This window comes from Gavialis gangeticus, unplaced genomic scaffold (genome assembly GCF_001723915.1).
Source record: "Gavialis gangeticus isolate Ggan-Ray unplaced genomic scaffold, GavGan_comp1, whole genome shotgun sequence".
Classification (NCBI taxonomy): domain Eukaryota; kingdom Metazoa; phylum Chordata; order Crocodylia; family Gavialidae; genus Gavialis; species Gavialis gangeticus.
In genome coordinates this window covers 1,032,546-1,058,934 of record NW_017729003.1, presented here as the reverse complement: position 1 = coordinate 1,058,934, position 26,389 = coordinate 1,032,546, and the positions used below count along the sequence as shown (strand labels likewise).

At 40.3% G+C, this 26,389-nt stretch overlaps 1 protein-coding gene and 1 long non-coding RNA gene across 2 annotated transcripts in view; one reads left to right on the top strand and one right to left on the bottom strand.

Annotated features, from left to right (window-relative positions):
- PTEN (phosphatase and tensin homolog) overlaps positions 1 to 26,389 on the top strand; it is a 72,393-nt gene that overhangs the window by 24,004 nt on the left and 22,000 nt on the right. The window contains exons 3-5 of the mRNA XM_019507752.1: positions 11,347 to 11,395; positions 20,509 to 20,552; positions 25,144 to 25,382. Of these exons, the coding sequence (XP_019363297.1) occupies positions 11,347 to 11,395; positions 20,509 to 20,552; positions 25,144 to 25,382 (332 nt within the window). The remainder of the gene's footprint in view (positions 1 to 11,346; positions 11,396 to 20,508; positions 20,553 to 25,143; positions 25,383 to 26,389) is intronic.
- LOC109290927 overlaps positions 25,390 to 26,389 on the bottom strand; it is an 8,062-nt gene continuing 7,062 nt past the window's right edge. Inside the window, exon 2 of the long non-coding RNA XR_002095714.1 lies at positions 25,390 to 25,949. This is a non-coding gene — a long non-coding RNA (uncharacterized LOC109290927). The remainder of the gene's footprint in view (positions 25,950 to 26,389) is intronic.

The window sequence follows — 26,389 nt, the reverse complement described above, 5'->3', positions numbered from 1 at the left end:
TTGATGATGTAGTAAGGTAAGGCTTAATTTTTTATGATATTAATTTTTCTTGTTGAGCCTTTACATTATTTATCATTCATATGCTGTACTGTATAGAGTACATTTTAGTGTAGAAGTAGCTCTTTGGATCACTTCAGTAAAAACAGTGGGTAAAACTAGAAGATATTTCCAGGGATTTCAGTTTGGACATTTGTTTCCTATGTTGAATTTGTGAGTTCTGCTTTTAGAGTCATAGAGAAGTGGGGCTGGAAGGGACCTCCAGAGGTCATTTAGTCCAGCCCCCTGCTTGAAGCAGGGTCATCCCTATCCAGACAATCCCATACAGCCATAACATAAACTCTGCATAAGACTACTGTCAGCCCTGACAAAACACAGATCTAACACCCTAACCTGCCACAGGTAAAGCAGGGGAACCACAGTAGCCAATGTTCTGCTTCTGTAAAATGTTGTCTATATGTTCAAGAGGTACCAGCTAGAGGACCGTGCCCCCTGCTACAGAGGGAGGCAAAAACAACTACTGTCTATACCAGTCTGACCATGGGTAGAAATTCCTACCTGACCCTAAATATGGTGATTGATCTGACCTTGAGCAGAGGGACAAGAACCTGTGTCGTAGGCTAGACAGTGTATTCCACTGCCTCATTTTTCTCACAGTAAAGAGTTTTTTTTCTGGATATCCAGTCTAAACTTACTTCACTGCAACTTCAGACCATTGGTCTGCATCCTTCTCTCTGCAGCAAGAGATTAAAAAAAAAAAAAAAGTACTTTCTCTCCTTTTTATGGTCTCCCTCCAAGTATTTTATGGTAAAACTTGGGTTCTTTTGAGTATAGAAAAGTATGAAAGTAATGCATTGGTTGTTAAGTGGTGGAATGAGATCCTTTCAAGGATGCCACAGTATTATCACTTAACTGTGCAGATACCTACAAATCACTCACAAGCTAAACCCAGAAATTTCAAATAGGAGTTGATTGTGTCCAAAACATTCTGGCCTGTTGTAGTCTTTGAGTTTCGCAATAGAAGAGTTACTGTATTTTTCCGTAGGCAGAAATGAGTGAAAGGTGAGTAGTGGCATCTTTTGTGGGGTCCCATGAGTCTAAAAAAGTTGAGAACTATTGAAGTAATGGTTTTGTTATCCAAACTGTCACAACTTTTTCACCAGTTGATGTCATTTCAGAATGGATGCTTGTTCACATCCTTTATTTTTCAAAAGAGAATTTTTATATATATAGATATCTAACGTTGACTTCAGCTAGTGAATAGTAACAGGTTTACAGATGAAGGCTTTTGCACTTTGTTATGCAAGTAATATCTGAAGTGTAGAAGAAAAAATTAACTTATTTATAAGTCCTACTTAGCATGCTCTTTTCACAAGAGAAGTTCAGATTATCCCTGTTGGAAGACTAGGATGCTGTTCTTTAAAAGGATAAAATTTTAAAGGTAACTCTGAACTCAAGTTTATTTTTTAAAACGTATCTAGTATATTTCAACATAGGCTACTTTAGAGCAATGATTCTTAGGTGAGGTACTGTGACACTCCAGGCATGAGATCCTTATAAAGGTGCCATGCAATATTATCTCTGTTAGGAGTGCAAACACCTCCTGTGCGTGATTCACAAGATAAGCCTAGAGATTGACATCCCTGGTGTCAAAAACATTCTGACCTGTTGTGACCTTTTTGAGTTCTTTGTAGCAAAAGAATTGCTTTATTGTTTTTTCATAGTTAAAAAACAAATGCAAACAAAAAACCCCCCATTGAAATCCATTTCAGAAAAGTTTATGCTAAATTCAGAAAAGCTATGGGAAAAGGGTGCTTTGAGTTTAAAAAGGTTGGAAACCACCACTTTAAGCTTTCAGACTAAATGTGGAGCAGAAGAATTCGACAAGAACAGATCGGTTAGGATCACAAACGTTTTCAAACATCAGCAGGAGTCATGCTCTTAAATCACTTGGGGTGCTTTGAAAATTCTGTCCTGTAGCAATTGGAAAACAAGTAAAAGGTAACCCACAAGAACTGAGTGGTCAGTGCACAAAAGCTATGGACAGATATAATCTTTAACTGTTTTACAAGAGGAGAGGGAGTTGCCACTTGGGAGCACACATCAGCTTTTAGGATATAAGTATTGCCTCTCCATGTTTTTGGCAGTGTAATTAGGATGACTGTATCTCCCAGTTTGGCCAGGACACTCCAGGATGCTGTAGATTTGTTGTGGCTGGTTGATTAAAAGTCCCAGGCTGAAGGGAGTCTGGCAGGGGAGGTAGAGCAGCATGGTGCACCAGACAGGCAGGCATCTCTGCTTCTATGTGGGAGCAAGGCAGGTGGGTGGACTGCAGCAGGCACCACCCCACCTGCTTATGGCACGTCCTTGCTCTCACACAGCAGCAGCTGTGCTACTCTACCTCCTTGGCAGACTCCATCCTGGGACTTATGACCAATCACCTGGGACCGGGTTACAGAATTGTGGAGTGTCCTGGCCAAATGGGGACATACAGTCACCCTAAGTATGAGTGAACTAAATGCCTGTAACCTTAATTCTGAATGAAACAATGTTAATGTTGCAAAAATTTAGCTATAGGAACATGAAGATGTAAGTTACCTTGGAACAGCTTTTACAATGTGATTTAAAATACTTGTGTGCTTTGAACATTTGTCTGTCTATTGACCAGTTTAATGACCACTTTGAAATAATGTCTTTCAAGTTGCAATGTTGTTGCTGTTTTGGTTATGGCTTTAGCAAAGGAGAATTCACTCTTGATAAATGGTGGTTGGTTGGTTGGTTGGTTTGTTTGTTTTTGTTTTTTAACATAAAAAATACTTGGAAACATCTAAAAGCCCCAAATACCATAGGAGAAAAAATATCTTTACCTCATAAACATACTAAAAACATCAAAAGCCCAATTTAAAATTTTTGGGGACTGGGGAATCTTTAGCACTGTTTAACTGAAATAAGATTTTTCCAGTATTATTTCGAACATTAGGAATCAGTTTTTCTGGAGAAGAGATGTAATAGTGTCTGTTTTCAGAGCTCTCCGATGTTGTCTGTCCTAGAAAATTAAACCATAATGGACACCAGTTGCTTAACAACTAATTTAACTGGTTGATATTGAGCATGGTTTAACACTAAAGCATAAATGGGTGCAGTTTGTGGGTGGCAAAAATGTGGCCCCTGAATACTTAGCTGAAATGCTTGTTTTTAAACACTATCTCAGCTAAGAGTAAAGGATTTAACATGCTTTGTCACTGTCTACGGAAGCTTAACTATGTTGAGCACCAGGCTGGCAGTACTGAAATAGACAACTATATAGTTTGCATTGTGAATAGGTCTTTGTGTCTAGATGCAAAAGTGCTCCAGATGTACAAACACAATGCCAGTATAGTTGGATGTACTTCCTTAAAACAGTACTTTGTAAAATGTAGGACATGGGCTTTCAAGGGAAGTACACAGGTCCTCTGAAGGACTGTGTGGGTATGTCTGTATAAAACAATGTGGAGTCCATTAACAGATCTTCATGAGGAATAAAGGGGTTGGGGTTCAGCATTAGCTTTTAGGATTTGGGAAGCAGGGTAGTAAGATTCAGTAGCAACTCTTGAGATACCGTTGTGTATATTTGTGTGCTTTATATTCCCAGTAAGTCCAGGGCTTCTTGAATTTTAGAGTTGGAAGGGATCTCAGGATCTTCTAGTCCAAAACTATGTATCTGGGATTTGCTGTCTGTAAACAGTCCCATGTAGATGCCTGGGTAGTCTCTTCTTGAAATCTCCAGTGAATGGAAATTCCACAGGTTCTCTAGGTAGCTTGTCCCATTGTTCTTCATATCCAGGATCATCCTGCTTTTCTAGGACTCCTTTTAAATAACAGCCTATTAGTGGACTACTTCGGCATTCTAGACCTGAGGTGCTCAACCTCCAGCTTGTGGGCCAAATGCAGCCTGTGGAGCCTTGGAATCTGGCCCTTGGGGCTCCCCCCAATTTGAAAAATTTGGCAGCTAGAGAGCAGAGCCCATTAATAATGCCACGTATCCCCACTGCCAAATTCTAAGCCCTGCAGGGCAGGTTGGAGCTGGGCCACAACCCTCCCCCCGCACTGCCAAGCCACACAGCCTTCCCTCCATCGAGCCAGGTTGGGGCTGAGCCATACCCCCTTCCTGCTACAGGGAGGGGCAGTGTGCCCTCCTCCTGCACAGCTGGTTCAGGGCTAGGCCTCACTCACTCCTTCCCTTCACGTTCCCCCACTTGCAGGGCCAACCCATGCCCCCTTCCCTCCATCTGGCCAGGTTGTGGCTGAACCATGCCCCCTTCCTGCTGTGGATCTGGATTGGGGCTGGATCACAGCTCCCCCTGCCCTTCCCCCTGCAGGGCCTGGTTGGGTAAGATCAAGTCCCCTTCTACTGCCCAACTGATTTAGGGCCAGGTTGCCCCCTTCTCTACCCCTGCGCAGCCGAATGAGGTCCTGTCAGATCTCGCCTTTTGGAGGGATCAGGCACTGCCCATCTGGGCTGCTGGCCAAAAAAGGTTGAGCACTATTGTTCTAAACCATAATTTGTGAAGAATAGTACCCTATAGGGGAAACATTTTACCTTTGTCCAAAAAGTTTGTTGTTGATTTAGTGTTACAAATAGTTTTGTTTTCTGTTTTAACCTTTCTGTGCAGTAGTCATTAGCTGAGGAATTACATTTTGTTTTTCTGGATAAATTACTTCTGGGAGGTGCAATTAATGCATACAATACTTTTTTCTGCATATATTTTAAATCTGATGCAAATACTAACTAGAAGACAAGACCAGAAATTGTTCTCTAATTTTCAAATTAAGCATACATTCTCACTCAGCCATTCATGTACTTTTTGGCATGGAGGCTTGAAAATTTCTGGGTTGTATCTTTGCATCTGGTCAGGTGCATCTTTTTTCTATGGCCATATAAGGGAGCTGATTTTGCTACTAGGGTCAATTCAGGTTTTCAGTGTTCGTATATTCACTTTACCTTATGGGAATCTTTCTGGGCTTCCGTAGATGTTAGTTCTTTATTCTTATGAATCTATAGAAGTTGAACTCTTCCTGATGGACAGTAAATTAGTGATCCCTCCCTGTAATACAGAACAGTTCTCTCCATCTCTATGTGGAACCATGAGAGATCTTGTCACTTCCCATCCTTCTTCACCAGATGACTCTAAAATTGAAGTAATCCTTGCATCTCCTTTTCACCTGGCAACACTTCAGGTATCTTTCTTGGTTTCATCACTGGATAGCAAGAAAAGATCAATGAGAACTGCTGATAATCTCAGTCTGGTGTTACCATTAGTTCCAGAAAAATCCTAGTCTGATATTAGGTGAGGCAGCCTTCCAGGGTAGCCATTCTCACTTTTGCTGGGTGATATGGGGCAGTTAATTTTAGGATTTCCTTGCTTTGGAAACCTTATGTTAGCTATTTACTTTCTCAAACCAAGAATTGGAAAATTCCATTCTGATGTGTGTTCAGATGTTGAGACTTCTTCTGCATTGTACAATAAAAGGCAATGTTGAGATGCTTGCACTAACTCTAAGCAAACTAGTTTGGGTACTAGACACTCCAAAGCAGTGATTCTCAGCCAGGGTGCCATGACATTGTGCAGTGTTTTGAGATGGGTTCAAGGGTGCCACACAGTGTTAGCAAGCCTGGTAGGTGTGTAGACATGATTCAGAAAGTAACGCAGAGGTTTCAAATGGAAATCCGTAATGCTAAAAACATTCTGACCTGTTGTGGTTCACAGTAAGTATGCTTCAGCACACTGGGGTGCCCATAGTGTTAGCTCTGTTAGATGTGTAAACACCTACACATGGTTCAAGAGCAAAACCCAGTATTTCAAATAAGAGTCCATAATATCAAAAACAGTTCTGATCTGTTGTGTTCTTTCTGAGGTTTTTGTTGTTTTGTTTTTTTTTAAACAGAAGAATTGCTTTAGTATTTTTCTGTAGTCAAAAAACAAAAACTAAGAGCTGGCATTTTCCAAGGGGTGTTTCGAGTCCAATAAATTTGAGAACCACTGCTCTGTAAGCATAGTAGGTAGTATGGAGCTTTGCATAACCTAAATCACTCTCCTCAGCTGGGTAGTATGGCCACAGAAGAAGGAAGCAAGTAAACTAGCCTGCATTGTGCTGTGCATTACAGTAGCTGTACTTGTTTAGACATTTCATGAGACATCTCTGTGTTGCATTGTGCAGCATAGCCATCCTGAGTGGATGGGTATTGCTTCAATAACACCAAAAGCAAAAACACCCAAACCAATGAAAGCTTATTCCTTGTGTATCCAATTTCAAATTGATGCTAAACTGACTGTTAGATAACAGACATGTGTGCCCCATCTCTTAGAAAAGTGTGTCCTAATCTTGTCGAGATGGACATTGGTGTTCTGGAAAAATTGCTTCTTTTTATTGAAGTGGTTGACAGAATAGGGACCAGGCTTCAAAGGCGGCCCATTCTGGATATTACCATTTTCAGTGCTGTTCACATTTGCTCTGTTTGTCAGTGTGGAGCTTACCTGTTCCATGCAGTTTGCATGCTGAACTCCAAGGGAATTCAACATTTACCGCTTTGCAGGAAATGATTTCCTACCTCAGTAGAGCTGTTTGCAACTACTCACAGGCATCACATTACTATACTTCACATTTACTCAACAGAGAGATCATAGTTCTCTCTTGGAAGTGAAAATAGTGCATATGAGTAAAGGTAATATTCATGTACCCACTTTGCTTTTTGTTAGGCAAAAAAAAAAAAGAAGCATTCTTAATGACTTGCATTGAACAAAGTGTAGTACTCGAGTGGCTACTGAAGGGCCTCATCTTGGGATCTCTGTTCCAGGGGTGTGAAAAATGTCTTGTAGATGTGTGCCACTGTTGGCACAAGAAATGCTACTAGTTCTGCCCAAGCAAGAAAAAAATCTAGACTGACAGATAGGTGCCTACTTGGCTGATCTCAAGTTCTCCTCTGTGAGTTTTGTCTGGTCTTTCATACTGCACACCAAGATATAATAGGAGAGCTTTACTGTATTAAGTAGCATCATCCTGACAAGGCAGTGTTGGTGATCAGACTATTTGTCATTAGTTCCAGTGTTGGAGACTTGATATCGCAGGGCAGGCCAGGATGGAGACTACAGCTGTGTTCTCCATCCTGAACTCAAGTTTCTGTACTGGCTAATGAAATGCAGAAGATTCTAGTGGAAAGCAAAATAAATTTGTAGTAAGAATCACTTTTATGTATGACTGACAAAATATCTGCAAATTCATCATTCTTTTCATAGCAGACTACTTTCATTTAAAGCAGTGAGCTTCACCTGCATCAATTTTTGGTTTTTGTTCCTTAATGCTATATTGAAGTAATAAGATTAGAAAATAGTGTTCCTGAGAAGCTTATTCTATACACTTCCCAGCTGAGAATCACCCTCATCCTGAAGCACCAGTGTTTTGAACCTTTCTGAGAGTATTTGAGGAATGATGCACAGAACTCTGTGTTTGTCCCTTTGTATCAGTCTGCAATATGTATGGCCACGTCTGCTCGGTCTGAGCACTATGCTAGGGAATACTGTGGTGAAATACCATACAGGCTGTTCCCTGAAAAGGACATGACATATGTCGTAGGTTAAACCTTGTTTTGGGGGATATCACATGGAGCACGTGTGGAATACTTCTGTGTGTTCCTCCACTGGTGGTGTTGAAATGCGTAGAGACATGGGCACAAAGAACAGATCTGTCTTGGTGTCCCATAAGGCATTTCTGATCTCAAGTAATTTCTGGCTTTCACTTAAGCCAGTTGGTCTTTGCATCTTTCCCCTGGATAGCGTGTGTGTGCGCGCGCGTGTGTGCGCGCGCACACACACACACACACACACACACACACACACACACACACACACTTCAGAAAAGATTTTAGACATGAAATATCAGAAAATCAGGCTGGAAATTTTAACTCAGCATGCTAATGAAAGTAGTTTTAATGTTTTTGGTTTTGACTGACAGCCTTACACAATTCTGTATATTGACCCTAATAATTTTAGAATGTAGAAAAGTAAAATTTATTTAAGTATGTAAATGCAATACATTGTCTGTAAATTAGACCTTAAAGTTAGATGAATGGAACAGAATTCCGTCATTTAAAAGTTAGGTGTATTAGTTCATGGAGGAACTAATTTTGCAAAGCAGCTATTTTGCAAAGCAGTAGCATAACACAATCAGCTGTTTCTGGATATGAAAAGTGTGTGAATTAAATGGCTGCAGAGGAACTGGACGTGACCTAAGTTATATTATCTTTAGTTCCTCATTTTCAAACAGGAAGCATGACTGTACAAATGCGTTAACTTGCAATATTTTAGCAGGAGTAACCATCTTTCACTTTTCAAATCTTTATTTTCTTTGAGTTTAATAAAATGTTATATAAAATTCATGTACAGGGTACATTTGCTCAAGGTCCAGGATAAATTAGTATAGGGCTCTGGGGACATGCCAGTATACTTTCTGAATAGTTGGTGTCAGTGTCATGATAAGTGTACTAATGACAGTATCATATTGCAAATACTCTGTAGCTAGAAACATACTCTTTTCATAGACAGCCACTCAATATTTTTTTCTACTGCTGCAATGAGTATTTTGTTAATTTAGGGTTTTAAAAAATGCCTAATTTGATAATTCTGGATACTGGAAAATCTGTCCATAAAACTAAAATTACTGGCACACATAAATTCAGCTTTCCCTGTTCTTCTAGCTTTATTTAGGTGGAGTTACCTATAGGAATGAGCTTTCATGACAGAGTTCCTTGACATCCCTGAGATTAGCACCTTTGTTGGCAATAGTAGTTTGCTCTGAAATATTTTTTTTTTTTCCCTTTTCCATGGATGAAATTGCAGTCTGGGATTCAGTATTGCACGATGTCTGCTCACATCTGTTCTTATTTTAATGCATCAGTTTAACCACAAAGTTCTTCTAGGTTCTTCTGGAGTATTATGACTGATAACTAGAGCTTGTTTTTGCTTCAGCTTTCCAGGATTTTAGCAGCTTGTGTTTCTTTTCATTTTGAACAGCATGTTCTGCCATGGCTAATTAAATTCCTTCTGGCTGATGTGCAAATACACATTGTTGATGATGTTAAGTGTAAACATTTGCATGTTATTTCTTATTGAACACTGCTAGGTGACACACACACAGTCATGGCAATTTCAATTTCTAAGAGCTACTGCATGAAGAGTTTCTGTTGCATCACCATAGAGAAGATAGCTTTTGTCTTCCTTCTTTGCTTAATAAGAGAAAAGTCTTGGGGAAGTATCTTAACAGGCAGGGACAAAGCAGGGGAACATGATCTTTTTTAATAGTTGAGGACTTCAGGTAAACTTAAAGCTTTGGATTTTAGAGCAGTGTGGTGATAAGAGAACTAGAAATCTGGCATCCTGGTTTTGGGTTCTGGCTTTCTCTTCTGTTGACTGTAACTTGGGACAAGTTAGGGCTGCTTAAAGGAAAAAGATCTAATTAAATTTGGCCTCAGATTTCCACCATGTTTTTTTGTGGGTGACAGAAATATGTCAATTGAAGGAAGTATTAAAAAAAAAAAATTGGTTTTAGTTTTGCAACCTTAATGCCTCAGACTTATTTTGGGACATGAGAGAAAGCAAATCGGCAAGTCTACTTTACATTGTCTTAACTGAGGTCTGTGAAAATTATGCATGTGAAGTTTATTTTCATTAGTGAATAGTAGTGGTAAGGCTATGGGTAAGAATACTTTTAAAAACTTAAACTCTGTGTCCTCCTGATTTCTGTGACTTAGTTAACTTCACAATGGATATATTCTCCTTCCTCCATTAATTCAGCATGAAGTATAGAAGTTAGCCCAAAGTAATTTCCTCGGGCTGTTAGCTGAAATATTTAAGGCTGTTGCAGAGGATTACGTTTCCATGAATGGAAGGGAAGTTGAGTGATTAAATTGTGTTAATTGAGATGATTAAAAATCCCAAATCGAGGCAGCAGATGTGTAATTTCATGGCCTGAATATAGCACCAGCCACCATTTTCCCAGACTTATCACAGCAGCTCCGACCCTTGAAACTGATTGGTTGGGAGGGTTGCCCTTCCTGTGTTCCCACCCATTGCCACTGATGGGTAACGTAGGATAGGGCTGCCCAAAAGGCAGCCCTCAGCCAATCAGCAGTGGAGGGGAGTGATTGACGTCTTGGCTGCATCACTTCATGCCCGTGGCGCGTCCTGTCCTGTCTCCCGCTTTCCCCCTTCTCCCACCAGTGGGTTGCAGTAGCTGCTGGCTATCACTGGTGAGCCAGCATTTTTATTTTTAAGTAGGTTTTATTTTCTGGGGATTCTGCACAGAGTTGTGGAAACTGCTGGTTTTTTGCAGTCTCTGCAAAAACTGCCATTTTTTTTGCAGTTTGAGTAGGTCCCTAACCATAATGTTCTTCCTCACTGTTTCCAGGCACCTTTGTTGGCCTTGTCGGGAAGGTCAAGGATCTATTAATAATGGTCATTTATATCTCTTAGAATCTGTTTCTTTAAATTCTTGGTTCGTGGCATTAATCAGTAATAGAATCGCTCAATAGATAACATATTTCCCATAAAAAGTTTCAAGTGTATGATTAAGTTGGAAATACTGTTTTCACAATAAATATATTGGGTTTAACCTTCATACTTCTTATAAAAATGTGAAGTTTACGTTTTAATATATACATGAGCTGAAAATGTAGTATGTCCAGGGTGTTCAATGCTTGGCCCATGAAGCTGTTTCACGTGGTCTGCCAGGCCTTCCACAGGCTCAAAAATTTAGGAGCAGGGGAGTGGTGGCAGTGCTAATTGCTGCTCATCTGCTGGCAGATTTCTGGACCTGTGTCCCCTGGCCAGGCAGATATTGTGTGACCCTGAACACTAAATGGTATGCACAGGGCTGGGGCAGGTGCTGACCCCATGAGGGATTGGCCTGTGGGTTGGCCACATGCCACTCATCTGGCCCTTGGAGCTAAAAGTTTGAGCATCAGTGCACTACACTGCTGATCAATGAAGTGTGACTACCGAACATAAATTGTAGTTAAGTGACAAGCTAATCCTTTATCTTTTATTTACAAAAGTATCCATTTTTGTATTAATGGAGCTGCTTGTATGAGCAAGGGTTACAGGATCCTCTCTCGTCCCGTCCCCCCCGTTGTTTTTTTTTGGGGGGGGTGGGGGGCGGGGTTGTTTTGTTTTGTGTTTTCCCCTTCAAGAAATGCTGAGGGGATTACCCTGAACTTCAGGCTTAGTTTGAAAATATTTTGGTGATACTAGAAATGTATTAAGGTATCTTTGAAATAATAGTAACATAATATATTCATATACATTGCCTTTTCTCTTTTAAGGTTTTTGGATTCAAAACATAAAAACCATTACAAGATATACAATCTGTAAGTATGTTCTTATGTCTACACCTTTCAAATGCCCTGTTCTAAAAATAGCTTATAAGTGAAAGTGGTTTCTATATAGAGGCAGTTTGAGATATTGTTTTACAGATTTCTTGAAACAATTTGTTCAAGAAAAATGATTGAGAGCACTGTTAGTTCATTTAGTAAATTGTAATGATGAGGTTAAATGGAATGCTGGCATAGATTCATGTTACTTGATCTACTTTAAATGACTTGGCATGCATCCCATCCTAGAGCTTGTAACCATGTGGTGAAATGAAAAAGTAATTCACAGCAGGGCTTCTGTAATATATTAATGATGTCTTGTAGAGAAATTGAAAAATATGTATTTTCTTATTACTTATTGCATCTCCATAGTGCTATATCATTACCTAGGTTCTCCTGTTTGCTTCTGTATCTATCCTTTGTTATTCCTGTGTACTGTTTTGAATAAGTTATTGCAGCAGACAGAGGTGAGTTGTCTTAATTTTTACAAGTAAATATTTTCTTCTTTGAATTATGTAGTTTGTATATCTTAACTATTTATATCAAAACACTTCGTGGGATTTTACCAATTTCCTTTTTGATCCTCACTTCCCTTTTGTGTTAAACTTCTTTTAAAATCTGATAATGGGTTTGGTTCCTTCATTTTTTAAATGTGAAGATAATGTATGTTACAGTAGTGTTGGTTGAAATTGGAGTATGTGCTTTTAAAGGCGGGGGGATAGGAAATAGAGGGAGAAATAGAATTTGAGAAGGGTAATCCTTGTGATTTATTGATCTCTGAGTTTTCGAAAATAGTACTTTTTCCTTAATTCTGTTTTATTTTCTATTTTTATTAATTGAATATATCAGTGTAATGTTCAAGTCCCAATAATTGTCACACTGAGAACAATAAATTATTAAAAGCTTAAATGTGCTTATAATATAATAAAAGAAAATGTTTGTCTCATTAATATCTAGTTTAACATATTAGAAATATATAACATGCGAAACTTAATGAGGAATGGAATGTCTTTTTAAACAATATAGTAGGGTTGCCCTTCAAAAAGGTGCAGGTAGGAATCGACTTAATAATTTTATTGGGAAATTTTGAATGTGTTCCAGTTATTGGATTTTTTTTACTAGTAGGCTGTATAGAAGGCCATCTAGTCTGAATGTAATTTACCACTTAAAGACATGCTAGCACTATTTACAGCTAAAAGGGGCAGTGTTTCTAAAATCCCTTGATACAGTGTACTCTGTGTAAGCGTGTAACCTTGGGACTTGAAAAGGCTGTGCACTTATCTGAGTACACAGTGCTGTCTCTGCTCTGGGATTAACAGTCCTGACATTGACTAGTTCCCGCCACTTTCAGATCTTCTAACAGTCAGTTTCAGGGACATTATTAGAAGCCTTTGAAAATCAGGGGAAATGGCTGTGAAACCAGTATGCTCCTGTCATTTGCAGGGCTTCCAGTAGCTGCCTTTTCTCCACCATTTCTGTATGCTTAACTAGCATCCAATTACCTTACAGGGTAGATAGTTAAGCTGAAAAATACTGTGTACTGAAATAGTTCTTGCACATGGAAATATGTAGATAAAGGCGTTTTGTCATAAATATAAGCAGTAGGCAACCAATACTGGCATTTTGTTGAATTTTAATTATTTACTTACCTGCTGTACATATAAGGAGAGTGTGCTAATTTTATATAGCCATTTCAGGAGCTAAATTCATGAGAATTTTTATTAGCTTACTTGGGAGATAAATTGGTATCTTGAGGTATCTGTCAAGGTGGCAATCATGTGGTCTTAGCTGGTCTCTTCTCTAAAAGGTAGGGGCCTGTAATATTCATTTGGGTTTTTTTCTGGGTTTTTTTTAAATCAAAGCCAAGTAGATTGTTTTGAGTTGATGATTTGCAGATTGCGTTTTAAATTTAATTGCTTTGATTCTCTTAACATCCTTATTAAATAGGTCTTGCACTAGAATGGTCAGGATCAACCCAAAAACTATTTTGTCCTCCTAAAGCATGCCCGCCACCCGTGAAATATTATTTGATCCTATTTATAAGCACCAGTTTGGTTTTTGGAAGAATGCAAAATAGTATAAATATAACTTCATTTCTTCCTGCTTCTTAGGGTTGAGTTCAACTGTCAGTTTCAGTGAAGTGTGGCTTTGATATCATTCACAAGATCAGGCAGTGCTGAACTGCTTAATATCGAGCTTGTCATTTGAAATGGGCTCAAATGGTGACAGGAAAAACAGTGAAGCAAAAACATTAGATCGGTTTGTATTTTAACTTATGACCAAAAATAAGAATTTGTTGTGAGTTTTAGAAGAGGTGAAGGGTGCAGTACTTTAACAGTTGATAAAATGATTTTTTTTAAAGAACTTTTGGTTTAAAAATGAAGAGCTGTAATAAGAAAAGTGCTTTTGATATATTTTTATTGTCAGTATGCTCTTTTAAATGTTTTCTAATGTTATCCATTTATGAAACAAATCTTTCAGATGTGTGGAAGATTTTAGTTGGGTTGTCTTTTTGCTGGTGCATACTTGAAGCTCAATTTTCAATCTTCTTCACCTTAATGCAAAAAAACCCCCACTGTGCTCTAAAAAGATCAATTTTACTTTCTGTTCTTGTTTAACTTTAGAATATATTCAGGTGACTTAGTGGTTTTCCTAAAACACTACATTCATTTGTTGGTTGGAGTTTCACCATGAGAAATTGTGCTTAAAATATTTTTTCCAAAACCATGTATTGAATGAAAATAGTCAGACATGGTTCTTTGGGTAAATCTGATGTATTTTATTAGACCAACTTAGATAGTTGGAAAAATTCTTCTTAGCAAGCTTTCAGTTTTAAATACTCTTCATCAGGTGGGGAAGCATCTACAGTTTCATAGATTTCATAGACATTAGGGCTGGAAGGGACCTCGGAAGATCGAGTCCAACCCCCTGCCCAAAGGGCAGGAAGTCAGCTGGGGTCATAGGATCCCAGCAAGATAAGCATCCTATTTGCTCTTGAAGGTGTTCAATGTAGGTGCTTGAACCACCTCTGATGGCAGGCTGTTCCAGACCTTGGGGGTTCAGACAGTAAAAAAATTCTTCCTTACGTCCAGCCTGAAATGGTCTTGCAGTAGTTTATAACCGTTTGACCTCATCAACCTTTGGGGTGCTCTGGTGAACAAACATTCCACCAGATACTGGTGGTCACCCCTGATAAACTTGGTGGGTGCTCTTCCTGGATCAGACTTACCCAAAGAACCTTGTCTGCCTATGCCCTTAGGCTGACCTGGTTACAACGTACGCCCTTGAATGAAAACAGAATTTTAAAATAGAATACTACTACACCTATGATAAACAATCTGTAAATGGTCCAGCATTTGGCCCTTGTGGGAAGAGAGAATAGTGTGGGGCCCCACAAACAAAATCAGTAGTGAACAACCCCATGACACTGGGCCTCAAGACTCTTGAGTTGTTAAGAGAGTTCATTTCATTAAAAAAAAAAAAAGCAGAAGTCCTGTTGGGAAAAAGCAGTGCTGTAAGACAGTGTAGTATCATTAGCATGTTTTTTTTAAAACTTGTAAGTGCGTGACTTTGTAACCTTATTCTTTTAATTTTTTGTATGACACCTATAACAGTGTGCAAACGAGATATCTGCATCAATTTTATCAAAATTGATTATTGATTTAGTTGAACTAATGCTGAAACTGGACAGATATAACCTTATTATAGTTTGTAGTAATTGAACTTCCAGTTTCCTAGTAAATATTAATAAATGTGATTGTTTCCTTTTTGTTAACTCCCTTTTTCCTGTTCGCTGCTGTTACTTATATTGTGCATATTCACCATTTAGCTTCATTTTCACATTTTGCCCCTTTTTAACCCTTTCTATTTTTATCTTCTGTTTATATCTCCCCAAAAACAGTGTTTTCCCATTTTGTTCCCAGTCTAATCTTTCTTTCTCATCCTCTTCAGTCTGTAATTGCTCAGAGGAGGAGCTTTGCAAGGAGCTTTTTAGTTATTCATTAATGTGACCCCTTCTGCTTCTGTGTACACATTCTTTACAAGGGGATTAGTTGCCTCTGGTGTGCTACCACCTGCTGGAAATAGGTTGTTGTCATCTTTTTAGCCTTCATTTCTGTCAGCTAAATTATTGGGGTGAGAATTGAGAAGGTGCCAGTTTGGCAGCAAGTTCAGTTGTGGCAATTTAAAATTTTGGGTACCTCCTAAAAATTGAGAACAGTAAAACGGGTAGGATTTCTGATGGCAGGGAGGGTTACATAAACACAGTGGTTGCTGGCATTAGTAAAAAGGATACGGGGTTTTAGGCAGGGGTTCAGCTACTACCTTAAATAGTATTAAAATACATACTAATTGCATTTTTTTAAACAATTGCTTCTGAAGTGCTAAATGAAGAAAGTATGCAAATTTTACGTAAAGTGTGCATCAGCATGGTTTCTAGTATAGGTGTGCATGTGGGTCCTGCATGTGTTGTCAGAATATTGTAACTAGGAGTGTTTGGGGCTGTGCATCTGTCCTTTGTGGCATTCTGCCACAACTGTTCTACGTTTTAACCTATCACCAGTTCCCCTGACACTTAACCTACCAACCCGTTATTTTCTTGAGCATTTCAAATCTGATTTTAACCATTTTTGATTGCCATGAGTCTGATGCTCTTAAAAGCGCACAAGGTATTTCATATCTGTTGTTTCACCACATGAGAGACATAAATTGTCAAAGACTTGTGGTGCTGTGAAATTCTTTTAAGGGTACCATACTGTATTAGCACCATTTGATATACAGAGACACAGTCACACGATTCTCCAGATAAACTCTAGAGATTTTGCATAGGAATCCATAGTGTCAAAAATATTTCTGACCTTCCTGTTGTCTTTCTGAGTTCTTTAGAACAGAATTGCTCTGTTTTTCTGTAGTAAAAAATAAGTGGAATTAACAATACTCCATTTCAAAAAGTAAATTTAGAAAGTTACTGAATGCTTTAAATCTAAAAAGTTGAGAACCATTGCCATGGACTTACCATGACAACCTCATTCCAGCATACACAGATAAAATTGATGCCTCGTCTGCTTGGGAAACAGCTGTATTTTTAACAGATTCTTTGTGCTAGACTTTGTTTGAAGTCTCACAAGTCCAGGGATGCTTTGCTCAAATTACATGCTTGTGAGTCCACAAGGGTCACTTTTGACCTAGAAGAAATTATTACTAATAGCCAGACAGTAGCCAAAAGAATGATCTCTGGCCATGCCTCTCTCAAGCGGATGTCATACACTGGAATCCAAAGAAGGGAAAGCATTGAAGAAGGCATTAGCAGCCGTGATAGATATGATGCCAATGCCTTTGAAACTAAAATTTGGCACAGACAGAGCTGCGTGGAGAATGAACCTGGTCATTAACATCAGTCACTCGAGTAGGATTCTAAATACCATTTCTCCAAAGAGACAGCCTCTGAAACCTGGCTCCAGGTCTGATCTATTGATATCATGTACAGGGGAGAGGACTTGGTACTTATTGGCACCAGTGGAGGTGCCTGAGCTTGTCTAGAGTCTTTAAACTGAATCCAATGCCTATCATTAGTACAGTATACTAGTAGTACACTTGTTGAGCTACATATTTTCATTGACAACAGGTAGGGACTCTCTCTCCTACTTTCAGTAAATGACTGAAGGGAATTCTGGGCCCCTTCTCAAGCAAAACCTCATTTGTCCAGTGTTCTTGCAGTACAACACCTTTTCTGTTTGGGGGATTGTTGTGTCCTGGAGCAGATTCCCACCTTTACATTTTGAGTAGGGGATTCACCACATCACCAGCAGCATTATTAGGCCATTCTTTACACAGCCAGATGTCCCTACATTTTCAGTTGCTTCTGACAGTTCATGGTAGCCACCTGAGGACTCACAGGCTGGATCCAGTCCAGGGTATGGGGGCAGCCACCATGGTGACGACAGTAGCAGGCCCACCGGTAGGAAGGGGTCTAGTGGTGAGGAGCCAAGCTCACCACCGATAGTCATGGCTAGTGGAACCAAAGAGCCCTGAATTCCACAGAAGGCCTCACTCTCACAACGTCCAGTGGCCCTCCAGGAGCCTGGCTAGCCAGATAGTGGTTCTGCAGTCTGAATTCACCCCATGAGCTGTCTGTTTGACACCCCATAGTCTACATCTAAATGAGTGGAAGAGAAGCACCAGGTATCTCTGAAGGGCCTTGAACATTTAAATGCATGCTCAAACTGAGTCTGACAGCAGAAGTACAAAAGGGAATCCAGATTCACAAAAGTATCTCAAAAGAATAGGACTGAAAAAATGGACCTTTGTCTCAGCCCAGCTCCATATTGTAAACTTACCATGCCCTGTTTGTAAAATACAACATCCTGGCCAGGAAAAAAGCCCTTCTTGTCCAGATTTTCACACTAAAGACCAGTAGAAACCAGGTGGTAGCCATGAATGTATCCAACAAAACCATGAGGCCATGGCTGTTGGGATAAGAAGTCCAGATTGTTTTTAGTATCAAGCGTTTCAGAAAAGGTGCAAGCTGCTATGGAGATCTGGTCTTTGAAGGGTATGGAGCTTTCTAATAGGGAAGAAGAAGTGCTCTAGACTTCAGGGCTATGCTACAGTTTTCAGGAGTTTGTGTTGTGTCTTGTTATATTCAAAATCATACCAGCCTCAAAAAAGACATTTTTCATGGCTTTAGTGTAGGGAGCCCAAATACCCTCAGAAGAAAAGGCCAGCACCACTCCCATGACAGCAGATTTGATGGGAGAATTGGAAGTCCGTTTACAATAAATGTAAAACCTACCAGTATTTTCAGAATCTGCTTGGCACGTTTCCAGCAGGCTTGATCATGATCACAGCAGACAAATGAATCGTGCGTATCCTCTCCAGAGCTACCCTTTTTCTTTCTCCTCCTTCCCGTACACCTGTACCTCTTAAGGACTCTTCTTAAAGATTTCTTAAAAGAGTTGGCCTTGTTGCTTTGTGTAGGAACTACAGTAGAGGAGGATTATGAGGAAGAGGCTTATTCTTTAGAATATAAAATTATCCAATATCCTTTAGAAGAAAGGCAGATTGAAAGGCTGAACAAGTACATATCATTTCTGTTCATTCAGGGTGGTATTTGCCTATATCATCTCGTGTTTATGGACTTGAGTTTGATTTGTGGCTCTTGACTTACAGGATGCATACTTCTATACAACCACCCCTTGGTTTGCAGTAAACCCAAGTGCTTTATGCTGAAGCACTCTCTGTGTAAGGAGAACAGGTACACCAGTGCATCAGTCCATACCGTACCAACACTGATAAAAGGACAGTTGACACTATTGGTAATCAGCTCTTTTTGGCTGATGTGGCCAATAATGTCACCAATAAACGTTGCGTGTATGGGGGCAGCTGAAACATGCACACAGCCATTAGTGCAGCCTGGCAGCTTGGAGAGCACTGTCTGGCTGGTAAGTCTGTTGGGGAAGAAGGCGGATGGGGGGGGGGTGCAGATTGATTGAAGCCCCCATGGTGAAGGAGGGAATGGGGCAGGAGAGGCTCCTGCTGCTGCATGCACCCGCAAGGGAAGCATGGGGGGCATGTGCCACCCAGATCTGCATGCGGGGCAAGGGTGGGCTGCGTGCTTAGAGCCAGGGCTGCACTGGCCTCTTCTCGGGGGAGAGGGGTGTGGGAAATGCGCTGAGGCCAGGTGGCGGTGGTCCTGGGAGGGGAGCTATGAGGTGGATACAGTGTAGCATTGCCACCAAGCACAGCCCCAGCCCAATCCCCAAGCCAGGAAGAGCCCGGCATTGTTTGCTGCCCTAGCCTGCCATGGCAGCCCGCTTTCGCTCCAGGTGCAGATCCAGGGGGCACACAGCCCCTTTTCTTTTGCCTGGAGTGCACACAGCAGTAGGAGCCCCTGCCCTGGGACCCCCAGACGAGTTCCTCATGGCTCTGTCCCCTGCCCTGCCCTGCCCTGGCTAGGCAGCGCCAGCCCCTGCCCCACTCCCTCCCTCACTGTGGGGCCTTGATCTGCCCTCCCCTGCGCTTTCCCCCCAGACTTACCAGCCAGCCATTTTTCTCCAATCTGCCAGGCTTGCATATCTGCATTTGGATCAGTATCAGCTGATATAGCTCATTATTAGTCAGCCATTGGCATTGACCCAAAAAATCTTCATTAGTGCACCCCTAGTAAGGAGAGAAGTTGCACTGGATTTGCTATATCACCACAGCCCTACAGCTCCGACTGTCTTGCTGCTTAGTTTTGGCTGTTCTGTCTTTCCCAATGGCAGGTCATCTCATTGAAAAAAATGCAGGGGACAAACTTGTTTGTTCATTTGGTTTTTTATTGTGTTCCTTTGAGGTGTAAAACTGTGGTTTATCTCGCCCACAGGACATCAGTACAGCTCAGGAAATATCCTTTACATGCTTTAGAAATTTCTAATTTTAGAAATTGGCAAATGTAGAACCTGAAGTAACCCACTGACTGACCTTCATTGAAATCATGCATTGGACTTAACTGCCATAGCAGATGTGAAGTGTGAGAGAGTAGTACTGCAGTTGATATTTAGTTGTACATCCCTTTATGAAGAGGGTACTGCTTGTCAGTCACCTACAGGGAGATCTGCACTGATACGCAATTGAAAACATGCTTATTTACGTTCTAGTAACGGTTCTGCAGATGTTGTCAGTGTGGATCCCATGATCTTGCCCTCATTCTAGTTCGTTAATGTGCTCTGAACAGAGAATCATGATCACTCCACTTTTTCGGCCTTAGCACTGGAGTACGAGGAAACTGTGTGTGTGTGAATAGCTCTAGTGAATGCTGCTTTTAAAAAGAACAATGAAAATACCTTCTGATGTTGCATGGGACCTAGCAGTGGTATTAACACTGAATACCACTTGAAGAGTGGTAGTTACTGTGGGGTAAGCAACTGTTTCTCAGCTAGAAAATGTTATACAGCAATATATTCTAAATTTTATATATAAAATCTAGCTGAGGTATTAAACTGTTCAGGTGATAGATGTGCGGTTTCTTTTGACTGTATACTTATTGTCTTTCAAGGTGGCACAGACCCCATTAATGTGCATAAGATAAATATTTGTGTTGAATTCTAATATAATCCAACATTTCTTTTTAGATGTGCAGAAAGACATTATGACACCGCCAAATTTAATTGCAGAGGTAAGTTTGCACTGTCTGGTTTATTAATGTTAGATTTCTTTTCTAGAGTTACCTCTTTTTGAACTAATGAATAATGTTAAACTTAGGCTATTTGGGAGGGAGAAGAGTAGTAACTAGAAATTCTACAGGGAGACATTTGTAGCAGTATTTGACAGTTTCTAAAAAGTGTAGTCCAGTAATTAACTATGTTACAAGCTCAAGACAATTATTGCTAGAATTTCAGCTTGGAAGCTGGAGTATGTCTATGGGAACAGACAGAACGCTAAGTTGCCTTCTAGAATCTCAGCTTTTGTTAAAATATGTAAGCCTTTGTGGTGTTACAATTCCAAAAAAGTCCTACAGAACATTAACAGAGTATAATTCATTTAATTGGTCTCTTTTTGTGTAATAGAGAAAACAAACAATGGCTTTGAGGTTTGAACGGTTCCATTTGCCTAAATGGGAGCTAATACCTCTACCAGATGTTGACATTAAGGCCCCATGACTGACATGTATGCCTGGTTGCAAAAATTGTGCATCCTTCTGTGGCAGATGTGTGTGGCAGGATGTGTGATTTTTTTTTTTGGGTGGGTTGGCCATAAAATTCCTCTGATTCCAGTCATACGACTGCAAGTATAGAGCCTGGCACCAGGACCCACCCAGTCCTGGTCCTATCGGCAGCTTGTAGCCTGGCATCAGGAAATGCGTTTCTCCATGCCAGGCTGTATGTATGTGTGCTCTGTTTAGGTCCTGAGGCACTGTGAGTTTTTGTCTTTGGAGAGCATCTCTGCTTTCTTAAGCTCATGCTGCCTCAGGGCCTTATAGACTTGCATTGCTTTGGGACCCTAAAAAAGCAGGTGGGTTGTATGCCTGCTTTTTTTAAGTTCTCACAGTGCTTTACATCTGACATTGGGTAGCCTCTCTCCATTCTCAGGTGCATGCTGTCCTGAGACAGTAAAAGAGAAGCAGGCATGCTGGGGCTTCCTGATGTCAGTCTCAAAGCACCCCAGTTTGGCTCTTCAGACACAGACTTCTGTTCTGGGCTGGGCTAGGCTGAGATGCATGTGCTCTTACTAGGTGTCTGCATGACGTGTTCAAAGTTAAGTGCCATATTAATGTGTAATAATTTTGTGGTTGGTTTGGCAGTTTATCACGTCTTAAATATTTGTGCGTGTGGCATGTTGCCATTTACTGTGTGATTAACATGTTTTTCATATGTTAATCATATGAAAAAATTAATGTCTGCCAGGGATCTAAATGTCTATATACATGCATTTCAGTGATTTAGGCACCTAAGAAAAAAAGACTAAAGCTTGACACCAGTATTTCTGAGGGTGGGAGAAGGAGATGCAAAAGTGAAAATGATTAGGCCTTTGACTGCACATGATCAGAGAAGCATGGTTGCTTCCATTCTTATTTTCTGTTATGAAGAGTTTAATTTTCAGAAATCTAAGAAGTACTGATTTATTCAGATCTCTTCACTGCACATTAGATATTAATGCTTAGGTCTCATCCCATTCACTCTGCCTAGCAAGGCCCTTGCCAGTTACCTTAAGCTGAGGCAACTTGAAGACAAAGCAGAGTGGCGCCTTCTATATTCACTAATCGAGAGAGGCATAAGATTTCATAAACAGCATGCTTAATCAGTTATGAGACCATTTAGGTTTTCTGTTTGCCTGCCTTTTATCATTATAAAGCAATGTTCTATATTTGATGTATGAGTCTAACTCAAGGCTTCTCATTTCCTGTGTCCTTTGCCCATCCCTGACAGAAAAGAAAACTGTAGTAAAGATCTTCAAAAAATAACTTATTTGAGTGCCAAGCAAGGGGGTATTTTGATGTCTTGATTTTTCAGAGCACAGGTGTTAATCCAGGTCCTGAATATTTCTCTGAATCCTAAAACATGGGATGGCAGGTCAGATCCAGCAGACTGAGCCATTTTATCTGACCCGCAGAGCTGGGTGACTTTTGCACTACCTTGGTCAGCAGGAGAGTTTTGGCTACAGCAGTGGGGTGAAGCAGCAGCACTGTGGAGAAGGGGTCCAGTGACCAAGGTGTGGGCTAAGTTGGAGTTGGCCCATGCTTAAGGTTAAGCAGCTGTATACTGTAAAAAATATTGCTAACCCCCTAAAACTACTGTATAAAAGCTGTGCTTTACAAGACATTTGTCCTCTTTGGACTGTGGGCTTTTGCCTAAAGTTTGTGTAAGTCTAGGCAAAAAGCTAGGTTTATATGGGGATCTAGCTATATCTTCAGTCTTTGTATGCTGTAGCTTTTCTCAGTTTGTTTCCATGCAGGGGTTTCCCCAGAATTTTTAACAAGTGGTGGAGGGGAGCCTGGACCTTTCCTTATTTCATGGTCTGGCTCTGAGACCATGTAAAGCTTCAGACTGTCCTGCTAGATAAAGATAGCATCCCCCTCTTCCCCAATCCATGGTTGCATCTTCAGAGGATGCAATTACTATACTTCTGGACTATTTTCTGCAAGGAAGGGTGCCCCTTCTGATCCCTGGAGAGATTCAGTTTTTGTGGCTCCTTCTTACAGTGACTGTGACTAGTTTAAGATATCTGTGTAAGTTTTTTAGCTAAATCTGAAATTGAATCTAAATAATTTATTTTTGCACTGCTACACTGAGTAGTGTTTGAAGAAGCATTTCAGCTTCCTTCTTACTTGTCTAAAGTACAAAAACAGTTTGAAGTGCCTTCTTATGCTGCTCTTGGAATATTTGGACTCTTCTATGCAAAACAGCTTAGTAATATGAAAATGTACCCTTACAGTTTATGATCATTTCTCGAGCTGGATAAAAGCTTAATTTAGTTCTGTAAAGTATTGTGGACCCTTCTATTTTATTTAGTATTCATTTTCTCTTAGTTATCACTTCCCTTTTAGCTGGACTAGAAAATTAAGTGGATTTGTCTGTCTGAATTGTCAGTGAATAAGCTGTCCATGCAAACTTTAAAAAAAAATACATGAGTGGTACTCTTCACAGTGCTAGAGTTACTTGTAAAATATCTCATGGTTTCAAAATAATTGTATATTTACTCTTTTGTTTTATGCCCTCAATCTCATTGCTTAGGAGAGAAGTTTACATAACCTGAATATATAATAAGTCATTAAGCACAAATAATGAAACTAATGCAAAGCCTTCTGCAAATTAAAGTTTTATTTGTGTTTTATGTTGGCTAAAAAGGAAATAGAACTTCCAAATGACAGTTGTGGAATAATGGGTTGTTATAAGGCAGAGCTGTCCAACTTCCAGTCATCCATAGCATGGACTACAGACTCAGCTGCACAGGCTTCATGCCATGCAGACAGGTGGACAGGCCTTCTTCCCCTCTTCCCTGCCCCCCCCCCATTCACTTATATGGGCAGCCTAGTTCCCTCTTCCTACAGGAGCAGCCCAGTCCCCTCCCCCAGCAGGTGGTCATAGATTGTAAGTCCAGAAGTGACCTTGGAAGATCATTGGGTCCAGCCCCTACCACCCAGCAGGAAAGATAACTGAGGGTCAGGTGACCCCAGCAAGGTCTTGAAGATTTCCAGGGTAGACGATTGCACCACCTCTGGAGGGAGCTTTTTACACAGTCTGGACACTGAAGAAGTTTTTCCTAATGTTGAGCCTGAATTAATCTTCCAGGAGTTTGTGGCCATTAATCCTGGTTTTCCCCTTGGGAGCCCTGGTGAACAGTTGCTCACCCTTGATGTACTCCCCTAGTATAGTGGTAGGCTGCTACCAGGTCCCCTATCAGCCTTCTTTTCCTCAGGCTGAAGAGTCCCAGATCCCTCAGCCTTTCCTTGTATGGCTTGCCATGGTAAGACTCTTCTTTGGACTCTCTCAAGCTTGTCCATGTCCTTGTTAAAGTGTCGTGCCCAGAATTGGATGAAGTTCTCCAGCTGCAGTCTCACCAGTGCTGAGTAGAGTGGAAGAATGACCTCCTTGGTTTTGCTGGAGATGCACTGGTTGATGCATACCAGGGTATTATGTGCCCTACTAGCTGCAGTGTCCCACTGCCAGCTCATATTCATACTGCGGTCTGTTATTACCCCCTGTCCTACCTCCTGGTCCAACCGGCTCCTGCCAAGAGTGGGGAAAGGAAGGAAGAATCTGGTGGAGGATGGAGGGAGCCCAGCAACTGTGGCAAGAACAGCTTGTGGGGTGTGGAGGCTGGGCAGGTTACTAACTCTTCAGGGAGCTGCATGTAGACCATGGGACAGCAGTTGGACAGCCCTGTCATAAGGCATATTGTTGGATAGGAGCAAAATTGTTATCAAGTTTGCCAAGGACACTGGGTTATACAATTGGAAAGTGGAGCATACATTTCAATGTAATTATCTTTGTTGTAGCTCCCTTGCATTTGGATAACACCACACTTAATTGTGCATTTGTGAGGGAGTACACCATATACACTTAATAGTTTGCAGTGCTGAATAGCTTATAATTATGGATTTCAGAGTTATGCTTGTCAGATGCACTTGTCAAACATACACAATCCATCCAGTTACCTGCCCATGATGTTTATTACTAGTGTTTTTATAAAAGGTAACCCGTATAATAAAGCTAGTTAAAATCTCACATTTAAATTTATTGTATTGGAAATCTTTTTTTCTATTACAGTTGCACAGTACCCTTTTGAAGACCATAACCCACCACAGTTAGAGCTTATCAAACCTTTTTGTGAAGATCTTGACCAATGGCTAAGTGAAGATGACAATCATGTTGCAGCAATCCACTGTAAAGCTGGAAAGGGACGAACTGGTGTAATGATTTGTGCATATTTGTTACATCGAGGCAAGTTTTTAAAGGCACAAGAAGCCCTAGACTTCTATGGAGAAGTAAGGACCAGAGACAAGAAGGTGAGTATTTTTCCCCTGCTTTTTCCACCTTCCTCCTATGCCTTGGGATATGCTTATAAAAATATTTTTTGTGAGTAGTGTAACAAGATGTTGATTTACTGCTTGAATTGAATAACTCTTTGGTTTTAAAACTCTATGCTGCAAATTACTCCAAAGAATAATTAAAATAACAAGGTTAAAATCTGTTCTTAGTCTCTGATGTTTAAGAAAAATGATTGATTACTGCTCTTACATATTTATCTCTTCAAAGGATGCTGTACATTCTGTTAATAAAAATTGGTGGATGGTGATTTAACTTGCCTTGTAAACTGTTTCAACCCAGTTGGAAGATAGGACTATTGTAGTTTTGTATCCTCCTGAGACCTGCTGCTGCTTTTTACTTACAGTGCTTCTTGTGTTTTAATATTGAACCACCTGTACAATATCCAGTTTGCTTTAACTATCATCATAACTTTTTGCTTCTGTTTTACTTGGCTTCTGTTCCTTAAGAATGCAATTTTTAATCTAGTAAGCTGTGGCTCCTAACTGCATCCAGTTTGTCTGAGGGAGCACATCACTATTTGCTTGCTTATACTAGGCCTTCAATAACAAGAATTACTTGTTTCAAAGAAGTAGTAATGATAGAAAATTCTTTTGACTTTTTAACCCCATGTCAGACCTCATAGCAGCCTTATTTAAGATTGTATGGTACAATTGGGTCTTTGTTTCCCCTGACTGTGACCATTTCTTGTTGATGACCATTTTTTTCTTTTCTTTTCTCCTCCCCCACCCCATCTTCTAATCTGTATTTTTCCCACCTACATTGGTGTTTGTCTTATGACCTTAAATGAGCTGTCTTCTCTTTTCTTCTTTTTTGTATATTGATAAAGTGCTTAAGAGAGACATACCCTTCGAATGTTGGATTCAGGCCTTTCTGAGGCGAGTCTCAGAATTACTGTAACATTGCACAAAAATATTCATCTCTGTGTTTAGCTCTCTAATAAGCACCTGCATTCTATTGGGTGGAT